The sequence below is a fragment of the Pollachius pollachius genome (genome assembly GCF_949987615.1).
Source record: "Pollachius pollachius genome assembly, chromosome: 8".
Classification (NCBI taxonomy): Eukaryota; Metazoa; Chordata; class Actinopteri; order Gadiformes; family Gadidae; genus Pollachius; species Pollachius pollachius.
The window spans coordinates 23,631,567-23,645,492 of NC_136941.1; the positions used below are offsets into that span (position 1 = coordinate 23,631,567).

The 13,926-nt window shown below is 44.3% G+C and overlaps 1 protein-coding gene across 1 annotated transcript in view; it reads right to left on the reverse strand.

Annotated features, from left to right (window-relative positions):
* dnah1 (dynein, axonemal, heavy chain 1) overlaps positions 1–13,926 on the reverse strand; it is a gene marked incomplete at both ends in the record, with an annotated part of 50,987 nt that overhangs the window by 29,848 nt on the left and 7,213 nt on the right. Inside the window, 25 exons of the mRNA XM_079741127.1 lie at positions 1,019–1,159; positions 1,240–1,344; positions 1,733–1,891; positions 2,135–2,254; positions 2,454–2,648; positions 3,046–3,223; positions 3,300–3,454; positions 3,557–3,648; positions 4,116–4,302; positions 4,395–4,481; positions 4,555–4,704; positions 4,794–4,907; positions 5,147–5,252; positions 5,364–5,552; positions 5,642–5,755; positions 5,856–6,019; positions 6,710–6,850; positions 8,590–8,769; positions 9,444–9,549; positions 10,770–10,891; positions 11,019–11,183; positions 11,538–11,750; positions 12,233–12,486; positions 12,956–13,154; positions 13,514–13,669. Of these exons, the coding sequence (XP_079597253.1) occupies positions 1,019–1,159; positions 1,240–1,344; positions 1,733–1,891; positions 2,135–2,254; positions 2,454–2,648; positions 3,046–3,223; positions 3,300–3,454; positions 3,557–3,648; positions 4,116–4,302; positions 4,395–4,481; positions 4,555–4,704; positions 4,794–4,907; positions 5,147–5,252; positions 5,364–5,552; positions 5,642–5,755; positions 5,856–6,019; positions 6,710–6,850; positions 8,590–8,769; positions 9,444–9,549; positions 10,770–10,891; positions 11,019–11,183; positions 11,538–11,750; positions 12,233–12,486; positions 12,956–13,154; positions 13,514–13,669 (3,792 nt within the window). The remainder of the gene's footprint in view (positions 1–1,018; positions 1,160–1,239; positions 1,345–1,732; positions 1,892–2,134; positions 2,255–2,453; positions 2,649–3,045; positions 3,224–3,299; positions 3,455–3,556; positions 3,649–4,115; positions 4,303–4,394; positions 4,482–4,554; positions 4,705–4,793; positions 4,908–5,146; positions 5,253–5,363; positions 5,553–5,641; positions 5,756–5,855; positions 6,020–6,709; positions 6,851–8,589; positions 8,770–9,443; positions 9,550–10,769; positions 10,892–11,018; positions 11,184–11,537; positions 11,751–12,232; positions 12,487–12,955; positions 13,155–13,513; positions 13,670–13,926) is intronic.

The following is a 13,926-nucleotide window of genomic DNA, read 5'->3' on the forward strand; positions in this document are numbered from 1 at the left end:
ACTGCAAAGCCGGTTCGGCTTGGCACGCCCGGCGATTTCACCGGCTTTTCTCAAGTTTCCTGTTTAAAACCGAGGGAGTAAAATCCCCCGTTCGTCACGGCTCGGGCTTTCTTTGTTGACTGGAGAAGTCTAGACCTTTTTAGAATAATTTGAATATTCCCGAATGTTTTTATTTTTTTATGAATGAAGACACCCGCATGCAATAATGAGTTCACACCTGATCTCCAGGCTACAAACGTGATGAACTATGGTCAGGGATGTTCGTAACTGTCTAGACAAGGTCCAATAAATAGTGAACTTCATTGCGAAATTGCTCCAGCTGGACATTTAGTGGTATTGGATAAGTTTTAATAAAACACATCCAATACCACGGAAAGTCCAGCTGGCGACTCCACTGAGGCTTTAGTTACAATCTTAGCACCCTACGAGTACCCCTGGAGCCCTCATTAGCTACGAGTGTTTTCACGACGTTCGTTACCAACGATGCTTTTGGGAAACCGTGTGAAATCTGTACGATGCTCGTACGACGAACTTCACACACCACAGGCCAACGATTCTTTCGGGAAACGGTGCCCAGAGCTCACCTAAAATTGAACTTGTTATGTTGTTTCAATGGTCTTGGAGACAGAATGGTTAAATGTCAGTTAACATTTTCAGTTAACAAGTTCTTTCTGAAAATAACATAGCAAAAGTAAAAAATATATATCTCCACAAATGCAAGGGCTGCAATGTAATCTTGGTAACGAAAAAAAAATAATAATAAAGGAAGATAAGAGCTGATTGTTGTGCAGGTGAAAAAGTCAACGTGGATACTACTTGGTAAGAGTAAATAAGCTAGAACACAGCGTAAGTGGAGGATTTAATTTCCGGAAATAAATGTCATGGTCTAGCTTGAATACCATCTGTATACTATCTAGAATCAGTGGACTTCTTTCCTACTCGTTTAAATGCTTTGAATTGGGGGGGAGGGGCTTTACCCGTCTACGGATAATTTGGGGAAGGAGGCGTTAATACTCACAGGCTTCCTGTTTGCTAAGAGCATGTCCAGCAGGAATGACGTTCTCACAGTGTCCAGTGTGGGAACGATTATGTCAGAATAGCTTGTCTCCTGGGTGATGACCACGTTGGGGGTGCATTCCATCCAGCCCACCCACTGCACCTAAGGAGCAGCACGCCGCTGTCCATATCGGCCATGTACTCATATTTATGAATTGATTTGTATGAATGTAGTTGACATACCTTTCTCTCTTGGTCATCCTCATGTCCATCCACAAAGTTAGAGATCCCTGCATCGTCGAGCATGTAATCATAGACCACGCCTTCCTCTGGAAAACACATGTGCATCTGGAGGAGACAGTGTCAGTATGAGCACAGTGTTCCTCTAGAGGAGACAGTGTCAGTATGAGCACAGTGTTCCTCGAGAGGAGACAGTGTCAGTATGAGCACAGTGTTCCTCGAGAGGAGACAGTGTCAGTATGAGCACAGTGTTCCTCTAGAGGAGACAGTGTCAGTATGAGCACAGTGTTCCTCTAGAGGAGACAGTGTCAGTATGAGCACAGTGTTCCTCTAGAGGAGACAGTGTCAGTATGAGCACAGTGTTCCTCTAGAGGAGACGGTGTCAGTATGAGCACAGTGTTCCTCTAGAGGAGACAGTGTCAGTATGAGCAAAGTGTTCCGCCAGACCTTTCACATCCTTCAGCCATGCAAACCACTCTGACACATGTGAACTGACCTTCTCCTCAGCCATTCGGCCCCTGAGCCAGGCACTGAAGCGCTGGCGGCTGCCCCCGTCTCCGGTGGCTCCAACACTCCACACCAGAGAGAACATGAACCAGGGTTGGATCAGCTCCCCCAGGCGGCCCAGTGTCTGCTGTGGAGGGGGCTTCACATCCTGCAGTACCAAACATTAGGAAATGAGTGGAGATCGAGGTGAAGCATCCTCTTTGTGTTGTTCGTTCAAACCGCTGTGATGTACCACATACCCTGATCTCATGGTCAAATTGCTGTTTCACCAAAACTACTTTACAACTATTATTTTGGCAAATGTGTTTTAGGTCAAGCTTGGAGAATCTCTTCTTCATAAATGGCCTTTGGATAAACAGCAGGGTTAACCAGGGACGGGTTGCAGACCTACCTCTTTTGGAACGAATGGTTTGAAGAAGCACTCCATCAGGTTCAGAAGGCTACAGGTCAGGTTGCTGTCCGTCGAGGCGATGACCTCCTTCACTGACTGGTGCACAAAAGTGATGGAGTCCTGTTGAAATACAAAGAAGCAATTTCTCATTTCAGCAGAAATCAAAGGATTATCTTCTCATTTCCGAGGATATCCAATATGTTTACAACAGCAACAAATTCATTCTCCACATGTAACCAACTGTATGTGGTCACGGACATAGACGTGTACTAGTCTTTTGATAGGGTGAGAAACACAGCGCTAGAGGTGAAAGCGTTACCTGCAGGAAGGCGGTGAAGAGGGAGCTGAGCTGCTCTGTGTGGGGTCGGAGGGGTCCTGGGAGCCGTTGCAGCCAGCATTCAGTGAAGGGCGTGAGGCCCAGGATGCTGGGCTCCAGGTACACCATGCCGCAGCGAGACACGGTGGCTGGAGATGCCACGGCCAGGTCCTGCACCTCGAACATCATGGTCATCACCTGCATAGAACACACACCCAACAGCACAGAGAAGGACTCATAACGTAACCGAAATATGAAATCATCTCAGTGAATAAACAGGTCATTATAATTGCTTTGTAACGATTACATAACGACTACATACATATATAATCCATTTTTTTGTTGCTTGATTTCTATGTTTTTTGCTCTATAGTTGGCAGGATAGTATAGTGGCTGATGGCTTTGATTCCCAGCCAGATTTACTCGGTTTGATCTCCAATGTCCACAGCCTAACTGTAGGTATTCTTGCCTAACCGTTACCTGCTCTTGATGAACACGTATACGAATTCCCTGAAAGTCGCGATGGAAAAAAAGCATTGAAATAAGGTCTATAACCAGGAACAAGGAGTTTCCTCAAATAGTAAGAAGGTCTCACATCGGTGAGCTTCATGATCTCCCCCGAGCTGAGGCACAGCTTCTTGTTGTCGTCCAGCACTGTGTTCATGTTCTCGATCCACACAGCGTCCACGGGCCCGTCAAACATGTACCACTTCTTCTCCTCATTCATGGACACCGCCCCGCCACGGATCAGGGAGGATAGGATACCGTCAGTCCTACGAGGGGGACAAGATGTGGGCTTGTGTGTGAAGGATGTTCCCTCCCTTGCGCCGATCGGGAATCACTGCTTACCACTCATGTGTGAGCAGGTCAAACTGCCCGTAGAGCTGACCCATGGTGATGGACTTCGGGTTGAGCACGAAGATGTGAACGACCTCGTACACACCCCCGCCCACCGACGGCTGGCCCTTGAGGGCTGTGATGGCTGCTCCGAGCGTCTCGTAACACTAGCGCATGGACATACCCTTGACCAGCCGACCTTGCTAAATCATGCCTGTGTATTATACATGTAAACAACGAGGAGGGATGCACAGGGTTGAATTACTCACCTTGGTTTTGCCTGACCCAGCTGGCCCCACCAACATCAGGCCATGTCTTACCACTGTAGTCTCGTACAACTGGATACACTTGGTGATGTATCCTGACAGACAGAAGGTAGGGATCATCACCAATCAACATTATCCTTGAAGGGATGGGGGATGAATCGGCTCATTTTTAGTATCGGGATACTCTGCCTTGGAAGAAACATTGATGTTTTCTTAGTGGATATATATATGATATATGATGATGATACCATCCTACAGAGGGAGTATAGTCTATTTGCTAACAGTTAATTTGCATTAACAATGATTTTTTGTTAAGAAACTTTGATAAGAAAACTACTGCAGACAGGAACAGGCACAGGAAAATAGAACCGGTACCCCAATATAATACCCATACGTTAAACCCGTAAATCGTACATAAATGAGTTAGACATTTCACAGAATCGCAACACATATAACACACAGCACTCAAACATTGAGTGATTCTAGTCCCTGTATCCTTGATTTAGCAGTATATGCCACGGCAATTTTGGCTTGGGCTTCCAAACGTACACACCACACTCACCATCAACATCTTTGAGGTTCCTCTTGTTGCAGACGTTGCGTATTGATTCCTCCAGGGCGCCATAGTCTACTGGCGCCTCCTTGATCTTCGGGAACAGATCTGACACAATACCGTTGAAGAGCTTCAGGTCATCCTGAAGGAACTTGGGGACGTTGACGTCTCGGATGGCCCGCAGGCAGATCAACTCCTGGGGGGAAGAGGGTTAAATAGGAACCAGTGTATTGATATTTTCGAATTAATTGCTTAATTGCTGTCTTTTCAGCAAAAAAATTACCTTACCTCATCCATGTCTGGATTCTCTCTCTTAAGGTTTCCAGCAGCTGAGATCACAGTCTTCACGGCTCTCATGCCAAAGTCATAGTGATCCTGCAAACAGCAATACGAGTTCACAAGTTTTATCTGGCTAGTTAATGTTCATGATTAAACTGCATTTCATTACCTGAGCGCTAAGCTGTTCGGAGGAGAGCTTGAAGGTGGTGGTGATCTTTTTGGAGAGGACTTTGGCGTTGCTGAAGCCAAACGAGTACAGAGAGATCTCTGCAATCATGGCATAGTCAGGAACCATCATAGCCATGGGCCGGAACAGGGCCTGAAGTGGTTTGAAATACACATGAGTCAGAGTTAGTACTGATTAGAGTGAATGCAGAGTGTTATTATCTTCTCATCATAGTCGAGGACCTTGAGGTTGTCAGGTAGTTCGGTGCGGCCAGCATAACCAGGGTTCATGGTGATGAAGACGGCACATGAGGGGACAAGGGGGATCTCGGCCCCTTCAAAAACAAAGCGCTCCGCCTACAACCGCCACACACACACACATTAAGCTGAGAGTGGTGAGTACACCTTGGTACATGTTATTTGGTTTGCACAAAATGAGTCGAGGAACAAGAGGGAATCAAATTATTATTGCAAAGATTTTCTTTCTATTTCCATTGTTTAAGCTGTTACTGTTTGAGCGGTAGCGAGCATCATTTACATTCTAATATCCATATAAAGATCCATGTATGTATATATATTCTGAGGCAGCCTAATACCCTTTGCTGCTGCGCCTTTTGTATGGTGGTGATCTGTTGTGCTACTACAGACAGCACCTCCACGTCGATACGGTTAAACTCATCAAAGCACGCCCAGGCCCCGGAGCTGAAAGGAACACAAAACAAGCCAATACAACGTAGGTCTAGAGTGGCGACTTATTTGGTGTGCATGGTAGAGCAAATGTCTGCAGGGTATGAAGGATTGTGCAGGACTCACGTGGCCAGTCCTTTGAGGAACTTGCCCATGGCGATGAAGTCCAGCTGGTCCGAGCAGTTGAACACCACAGTCTGAATGGCCAGGGCCTTGCCCAGATCCTTGGTGGTCTCTGTCTTTCCCGTCCCAGCCGGTCCCGCGGGAGCACCCCCAAACTTCAGGTGGAGTGCCCCGGTGAGGGTCAGGTAGCACCTGAAATAATCTGGGTGTGTTTAAACTGTTTGAACCAGCCTTAAGGCACCTGCTGAGCCAGAATATTAGTTTATCAGCTGGGAGTTCACCTGTCGGTCAGGGGGGTGATGACCAGACGCCCAGAGTTGCCCAGGTACTCGTATCCATACAGGAACTCTGCATTCACTGCCCTGACATACAGGTCCTCTTTAGCCCAGTAATATCTGCAAACAGCAGGTACCAAGATCAATGCTTCACGCATTGATCATCGTATTGAGTTAACACAGACGTGAGTGTGAATCACAATGCTTGAGCGAGTTAAACCTCAGCTGGCTGATCCACTCAAAGTCGTTAACGCTGGAGACGCCCTCCTCCACCAGCTTGGCCACGACATCCTTAGAGTGAACCTCGATGACTATGAGAGCGGAGAGCACCGCCCTCTGCATCTTGGATAGACCGCCTCTCACCAGCTGCACCAAGTCACCCAGCTAAACACCACAAACAGCATCCACTTAATGTTATAGGACAAGTTAACCTTACAATCACTTTTTTCAGTTGGAAGGGTTCAGTTTGTTTCTAAGGAATTGGACATTTCTTTATTTTTTTTACTAAAACGAAGGCAAGGTTTTAAACCGGGAAAATTCTCCAGTAAAATATAAGAAGTCTGATCCTTCCAGCTAAAACATTTTTCCAGATTGGTGTTTTTTACTGGCTGCATACCGTAGCTAAAGTGAGTGTGAAGTGTGTTTTGACAATGCCCCTCACACTTGCTCCTATGGAACCCAATTTTCCCTTTACGACTGTCACGGCTTAGATTGCATTTTTTCAAACACTTAGACAGAGGTTCTAGTTGCTAAAAGTGTTTTTTACTTACCCTTTCAGATGCTTACACTCTGCCCCGACAAACACTACCAAGGGTCAGTGTGCAACACCGTTGGTGGTTGTTGACCGTTGAGGTGAAGTTTCTTATTGGTGACCATGTTGAACCCAACTGCCAACATTCTAAAGTTGGGTGTTTGTGGGAGAATTGTGCAAGCACCTTTAAGCTTCTTGAATAGGCATTATATGCACACACACGGAGCGGTGGCCTTTTGTTTCTTCCAGAAGAATCCTTGATGAAAAATAGCATCCCAAGCCGACTGATGTGGTAGTAGCGGGGGGGACCCCCTTGAGCCTACCTGTGTCTGGAGCTCAGGGTAGAGGCGATGAGCCAGGTCTCCCTGTTCCAGGGCCTGGGATACCTCAGTGGTCCAGAACACCTGGCAGCCGGCTATCACCACCTGACCCGGCCAGGACAACACCCACTCGGTTCGGGGTTGCTATGGGGCGCCAAAAGCACAACACACAGCTCTTACAAGGCTATATAAGTATATTAGAGTATAGTAAATAGACTATATATATACCTATATTAGAGTATAGTAAATAGACTATATACATATAGTTGATAGACTATATATGTATATTAGAGTATAGTAAATAGACTACATACGTGTATTAGAGTATAGTAAATAGACTATATACGTATATGAGAGTATAGTAAATAGACTATATACATATATTAGAGTATAGTAAATAGACTATATACATATAATAGAGTATAGCTAATAGACTATATAGGTATATGAGAGTATAGTAAATAGACTATATACATATATTAGAGTATAGTAAATAGACTATATACGTATATTAGAGTATAGCTAATAGACTATATAGGTATATTAGAGTATAGTAAATAGACTATATACGTATAATAGAGTATAGTAAATAGACTATATACGTATATTAGAGTATAGTAAATAGACTATACATATACGTATATTAGAGTATAGTAAATAGACTATATATATGTATATTAGAGTATAATAAATAGACTATATATGTATATTAGAGTATAGTAAATAGACTATATATATACGTATATTAGAGTATAGTGAATAGACTATATATATACGTATATTAGAGTATAGTAAATAGACTATATACGTATATTAGAGTATAGCTAATAGACTATATAGGTATATTAGAGTATAGTAAATAGACTATATTCGTATAATAGAGTATAGTAAATAGACTATACATATACGTATATTAAAGTATAGTAAATAGACTATATATATGTATATTAGAGTATAGTATACAGACTATATACGTATATTAGAGCATAGTAAATAGACTATATAGGTATATTAGAGTATAGTAAATAGACTATATATATGTATATTAGAGTATAGTATATAGACTATATACGTATATTAGAGTATAGTAAATAGACTATATATATACCTATATTAGAGTATAGTAAATAGACTATATACGTGTATTAGAGTATAGTAAATAGACTATATACGTATATGAGAGTATAGTAATTAGACTATATATATACATATATTAGAGTATAGTAAATAGACTATATACGTATATTAGAGTATAGCTAATAGACTATATAGGTATATGAGAGTATAGTAAATAGACTATATACATATATTAGAGTATAGCTAATAGACTATATAGGTATATTAGAGTATAGTAAATAGACTATATACGTATAATAGAGTATAGTAAATAGACTATACATATATGTATATTAGAGTATAGTAAATAGACTATATATATGTATATTAGAGTATAGTAAATAGACTATATATGTATATTAGAGTATAGTAAATAGACTATATATATACGTATATTAGAGTATAGTAAATAGACTATATACGTGTATTAGAGTATAGTAAATAGACTATATACGTATATGAGAGTATAGTAAATAGACTATTTACGTATATTAGAGTATAGTAAACAGACTATATATATATCGTATATTAGAGTATAGTAAATAGACTATATACGTATATTAGAGTATAGTAAATAGACTATATACGTATATTAGAGTATAGTAAATAGACTATATATGTATATTAGAGTATAGTAAACAGACTATATATATCGTATATTAGAGTATAGTAAATAGACTATATACGTATATTAGAGTACAGTAAATACGGGGAAAGAGGTAGACGTGTGGTCCAGGACCGAAAGGGGTCCAGTAATCCCCCCAGACCTCAGGGTATGCCAGCAGGGAGAGGTGGATGCTGTCCCTCAGACTGGCCTTCATGGACCTCTCCACTTCCCTCAGCCAGTTCTCCACATTCCCGCTGGGCCTTACGGGCAGTAGCAGCTCCACCTCCTCACCCTCCCCGGAGTACATGTGGGTGATCTGCAGGTCTGCCTGGAACTTCAGCTGAGAGCAGAGCAGGGGGGATGGCATTGGACTCATTGCTGCAACAATGCCGACAAAAAGCAATGAAAACCAGAATCCCGCTGAACACGGAGCTCCACATATCAACAAATACGCAGCAAAAACAAACGTAACGGTACGGACTCAGTTCTGAGATGGGAGGTTCAATGGAAGGACAGACAGGGAAACATATTGGGTGAAGAGAAAAATGTGGATATGGACAGCGTATAGACAAGGGTGTCGAACCCGATTGAGGTTGCGGGCCGTAATAGACCAAATGCTAGTCAACTGGGGCCGGACAATTCGTTTTAATTGTGACCCGCATGAAAATATAAAATTGTTCACAAAGTTGACCAGTGTATTTGTCTTAACTTTCCCTGAGGGTATTGAAATGGCAGCGGACACGACATAATAAATCAATTTTACTTGCTGCGTACACACTAGTCCCGCTGGCTTACTATTGACTTCATTTTGATGAATGTTTACTTTGTTTCTTTACCTGTTATTCTTTTCTATTTCTTTTGGCTTTTTTCAAATCCGTTCCCTCAAATTTACCGACCTGCACACTTTTTGGCAGGATTGAATCACCCAACGGGCGAGTTTGACACCTTTGATAGGTAGATCTAAATGATGAATAAAGGGAGTTTCAGGGATGATAAATGCCTGTCAGGACCGACCCGAGCAATGTTCTCAAAGCACTTGCGCAGGTGGGGCTGCACAGCGGTGGGATCCTTGGTCTGGGACAGGATCTCGAGAAGCTCGTCGTCCGACAGGAAATAGAACCTAAAGAAACATGATAACCATCAATCTGTTACCAGCACCTTGCTACCTGTAGACTATTTATCCTGAGGTCACACATCGACAGTTGCAGTAATTATAATAACAATCCCAATATGCATCATCATGGATAGTGAATTGTGACACCACAACATTCACAGCTTCCACAGTCTAGAACAGGTATAGAACATGGCTCTTCTCCCAAGAAGAGCCAAAGAGCCATTACTCCAAATCAGCCATCACATATAGTTCAGTCAAACACAGACTTGACAAGATGCTGCAGGTTGCATCCGTTCCAGTGGAAGTCCTTCATGTACGTGGGGAAGGAGCATAGCTCTACAGGGTCATGTACCTCTGGCAGGAGTCTGGCTCCATAGGGTCATGTACCTCTGGTAGGAGCCTGGCTCTACAGGGTCTTGAACCTCTGGAAGGAGCATAGCTCTACAGGGTTTGAACCTCTGGAAGGAGCATAGCTCTACAGGGTTTTGAACCTCTGGAAGGAGCATAGCTCTACAGGGTTTTGAACCTCTGTAAGGAGCATAGCTCTATAGGGTCTTGAACCTCTGGAAGGAGCATAGCTCTACAGGGTCTTGAACCTCTGGAAGGAGCATAGCCCTACAGGGTCTTGAACCTCTGGAAGGAGCATAGCTCTAGAGGGTCTTGAACCTCTGGAAGGAGCATAGCTCTACAGGGTCTTGAACCTCTGGAAGGAGCATAGCTCTACAGGGTCTTGAACCTCTGGAAGGAGCATAGCTCTACAGGGTCTTGAACCTCTGGAAGGAGCATAGCTCTACAGGGTCTTGAACCTCTGTTAGGAGCCTGGCTCTACAGGGTCTTGAACCTCTGGAAGGAGCATAGCTCTACAGGGTCTTGAACCTCTGGAAGGAGCTATGCTCTATAGGGTCTTGAACCTCTGGAAGGAGCATAGCTCTATAGGGTCATGTACCTCTGGCAGGAGTCTGGCTCTATAGGGTCATGCACCTCTGGTAGGAGCCTGGCTCTACAGGGTCTTGAACCTCTGGAAGGAGCATAGCTCTACAGGGTTTTGAACCTCTGGAAGGAGCATAGCTCTACAGGGTTTTGAACCTCTGGAAGGAGCATAGCTCTACAGGGTTTTGAACCTCTGTAAGGAGCATAGCTCTATAGGGTCTTGAACCTCTGGAAGGAGCATAGCTCTACAGGGTCTTGAACCTCTGGAAGGAGCCTGGCTCTACAGGGTCTTGTACCTGGGGAAGGAGCCTCTCTTGGTCTCCAGGTATTCACTGAGCCCCTTCTGGACCTGCTCCAGTAGCTTGTTACACTCCCTCAAGCTGTCCAGCAGACGGGGATTTGGACACACGTCAATCACCTAAAGACAAACACAGTTGCCATTATAGCAGAAACATGCCCACACAGCTATTTCTAACAGTCTCTCTGGTATAATTGCAGTAATAATCTTATATCCCAGGACCAGAACGGTATATCAGCATGCCCACCTGTCTGTTTTCAAAGGCGCTCTTCATGATCTTTCTCCACATCCTCTCCATGCTCTGGTACCTCTTGGCCTCAACAGGAAGCTGCCGGTTGATGTCATCCGAGCTGAAGATGGGCTCCAGGTAGAGCCACGAGTTCTGGCAAGTGACCCACTCCTCCATCACGTCCTTCAGCCAACCAGCAGTGGGCAACAGAGCCACAAAGACCAGATCAGTGACAGTTGCACCGTATTTATTAATATTTTTTTGTGTGTGTTTGTTTGAACGCGTGTGTTTGTGTGTTTCTGTGTGTGTGTGTGTGTGTGTGTGTGTGTGTGTGTGTGTATGTGTGTCTGTGTGTGTGTGTGTGTGTGTGTGTATGTTTGTGTGTGTGTGTCTGTGTGTGTGTGTGTGTGTGTCTGTTTCTTTGAATGCGTGTGTTTCTGTGTGTGTGAAAATGTGAAAATGTGTGTGAGTGTGCGTGCGTGCGTGTGTGTGCGTGCGTGCGTGCATGTGTGTGTGTGTGTGCATGCATTTGTGCACCTGTGTCATCCGGAGCTTGCTCTCCCAGCTGCTGATGCGCTCCTCAAAAGCCTTCTTGTAGGGCGAGAAGGACATGCTCTGGGTCATGACGATGTGGTCGTCCAGCAGCTGGGACGCCTCTTCAGGGCTCTTCAGGATGTAGGTGCCTGTGTCCTTGTAGGCCACTATATCAAATGCCACCGTGGACCAGTCCTTCTCCATCTTATCAAGGGCCTGCGTTGGACAGACAGGAAGTGTTTGAGCAGCGCACATCGGTTAAAGTTGCTGTAGGTAAGATTCAAGAGTTGTAGGACAGAGCGCAGAATTGCCTTGGGAATATAACACATAGAAGCGCCCCTCCCTCACTACGCTTCTCCACCATTGAGAAGCTTTGCATTTCATGCACTTCCCGATTGACAGGTAGGATGGATTCTCCAAACCAACAAATGACACTCAAATAACATCTCTTAAGTAGTACCTACAGCCCTTTTAAAAAGAAAATATTGAATTTCACATCGCAACCCCAAAAAGTACAACATCGAGAACGATGAAAAACATGACCTAGAAACCTGACTTTGAGTTCATGATCCCATATTCAATTCAACAGCCTTTTCATATTTTGCTTGCCCTGATGGCTGTGCACTGGAGGCAGACATTTACAGAGAAGATCCAGGTAGATTCCGTTCTACGGAGGCCCCCTGAGCTGACGACACTACCTGTTCGATGGCGTACTCCTTCCCAGCCCCCTCCGCAGCACTGGCTATCTCCTCCACGTGGTTGTGCAGACCCATCTCCAGGCAGCGGGAGAAGGTGAGGTTGGCCTTGGGCTTCACGTTCATCTGGATGTCGTCCGAGAGCTGCTGCCAGTGGCGCATCCTCATACCCGGGTTCCTCAGGCCCTGGATCAAGGGGATGTAGGGCCGGAAGTCCTCGATCTTGTCGCAGATTTCCACCGCCACCGCCTGGCAGTCTAAGGGAGAAGGAGGGCTTGGTCAATCGCTACCAAATTTAATCCTATACTTTTTGACAGACTCGCTGTCAAAAAGTGCACTCAAATAAATACTTTTTTTTTCATCCATGCACACAATCCCACAGCCTTACAGAGACTTGTTACAACTCATGGAAGAGGGCTCGATCATTGCTCAGCGTACAACACGCAAAAGTTACAGAGTATAAACACTGGGTTAGTGTTAAAACAGTAACAGAAAGAAAATATACAAGAATATAATTTACATGACATGGAAATCAGGGAATTATAAGACTCTAAAGGCACTTTTACTAAAAGATATGCTATACAACAGTTGGCCGTGCTGTTGTCCTCTAGTATGGCCTTCACCTTACTTCAGGGGTGGACCTCCACAACACATCCCAGAGGGTCAAGAGCTCCTTATAGAGCCAGCCCTCTTAATCCACATGTCAATTCTGCTTCTGTGACTCACCGGAGACGTCCTTGAGCTGTTTCACACACTTGTGCATGCTCTTGAAGGCTTGGTTCACGTTGCGCTCCAGCAGCTCGGGGTCGATGGCGCCCAGCGGGTCGTTCATCCAGCTGTTGTGCCAGCGCAGCCAGTCGGACGTGGTGGCCCACAGGTCCCTGAACGGCTGGAAGTCCTTGGTCAGCTTCTTGAGGCGGTCGTACTGCACAGCAATGCAGCGTTAGGGTAAAGGAATAAGGCAAGGTTGACCTGTGGACTAACACAGGTTGGTTTCCAGTTTGTTGGGACAAGTTGGTTTTTCATTTAATTGAATTGAGATCATCAGGGATGCCAATAACCCTCTTCTTGATAGTCTTATAGAACATATTAACACAAAAAAAGGGGATATCAGAGACAAACATAAGAGAGAGTATCTTAAACTCACACTCCAACTTGGATAGCGGTCTTTTATCTTCTATCACAGCAAACCGAAGGGGTTGGTAACACAATGGACTGGGAAATACAATCAATGGTAGCCTTCGAGCTATTCAAAAGGTGAAAGTTGTAGGCCGCCATGCTTACATTTGTGATGGGATTCCCGAAGAGGCGCTCCCGGTTGTTGTACGTCTGGGCCATTACCTGGGACTCCTGGATCTGTTTGGCCAGGCGCCTCACCTCATTGGCTGTCTCATGGGCCCGCCCAACGTCGGTGTGGGCAGAAAACCCGGCCACCAACATCTAAGAGGAATGGGCTGGGAATTAGAAATCCTATCCTTTCAAAAAATGCTGTGGTGTGCTTTAAAAAACAAGGTTTATAAAAATACTTTGAAATAATGATATGGCACTTTATCTATGACACTTGTAATGTTTTTGCATTTCGAACAACCTAAATCGTCATAGAAAGGTAGAACAGAAACCTAACTAACGTAATTAAGGCTAATAACACTAGAACAGTGTTTTTAACCTTAGGTACATATGTCAATGCTGGTTTGCAA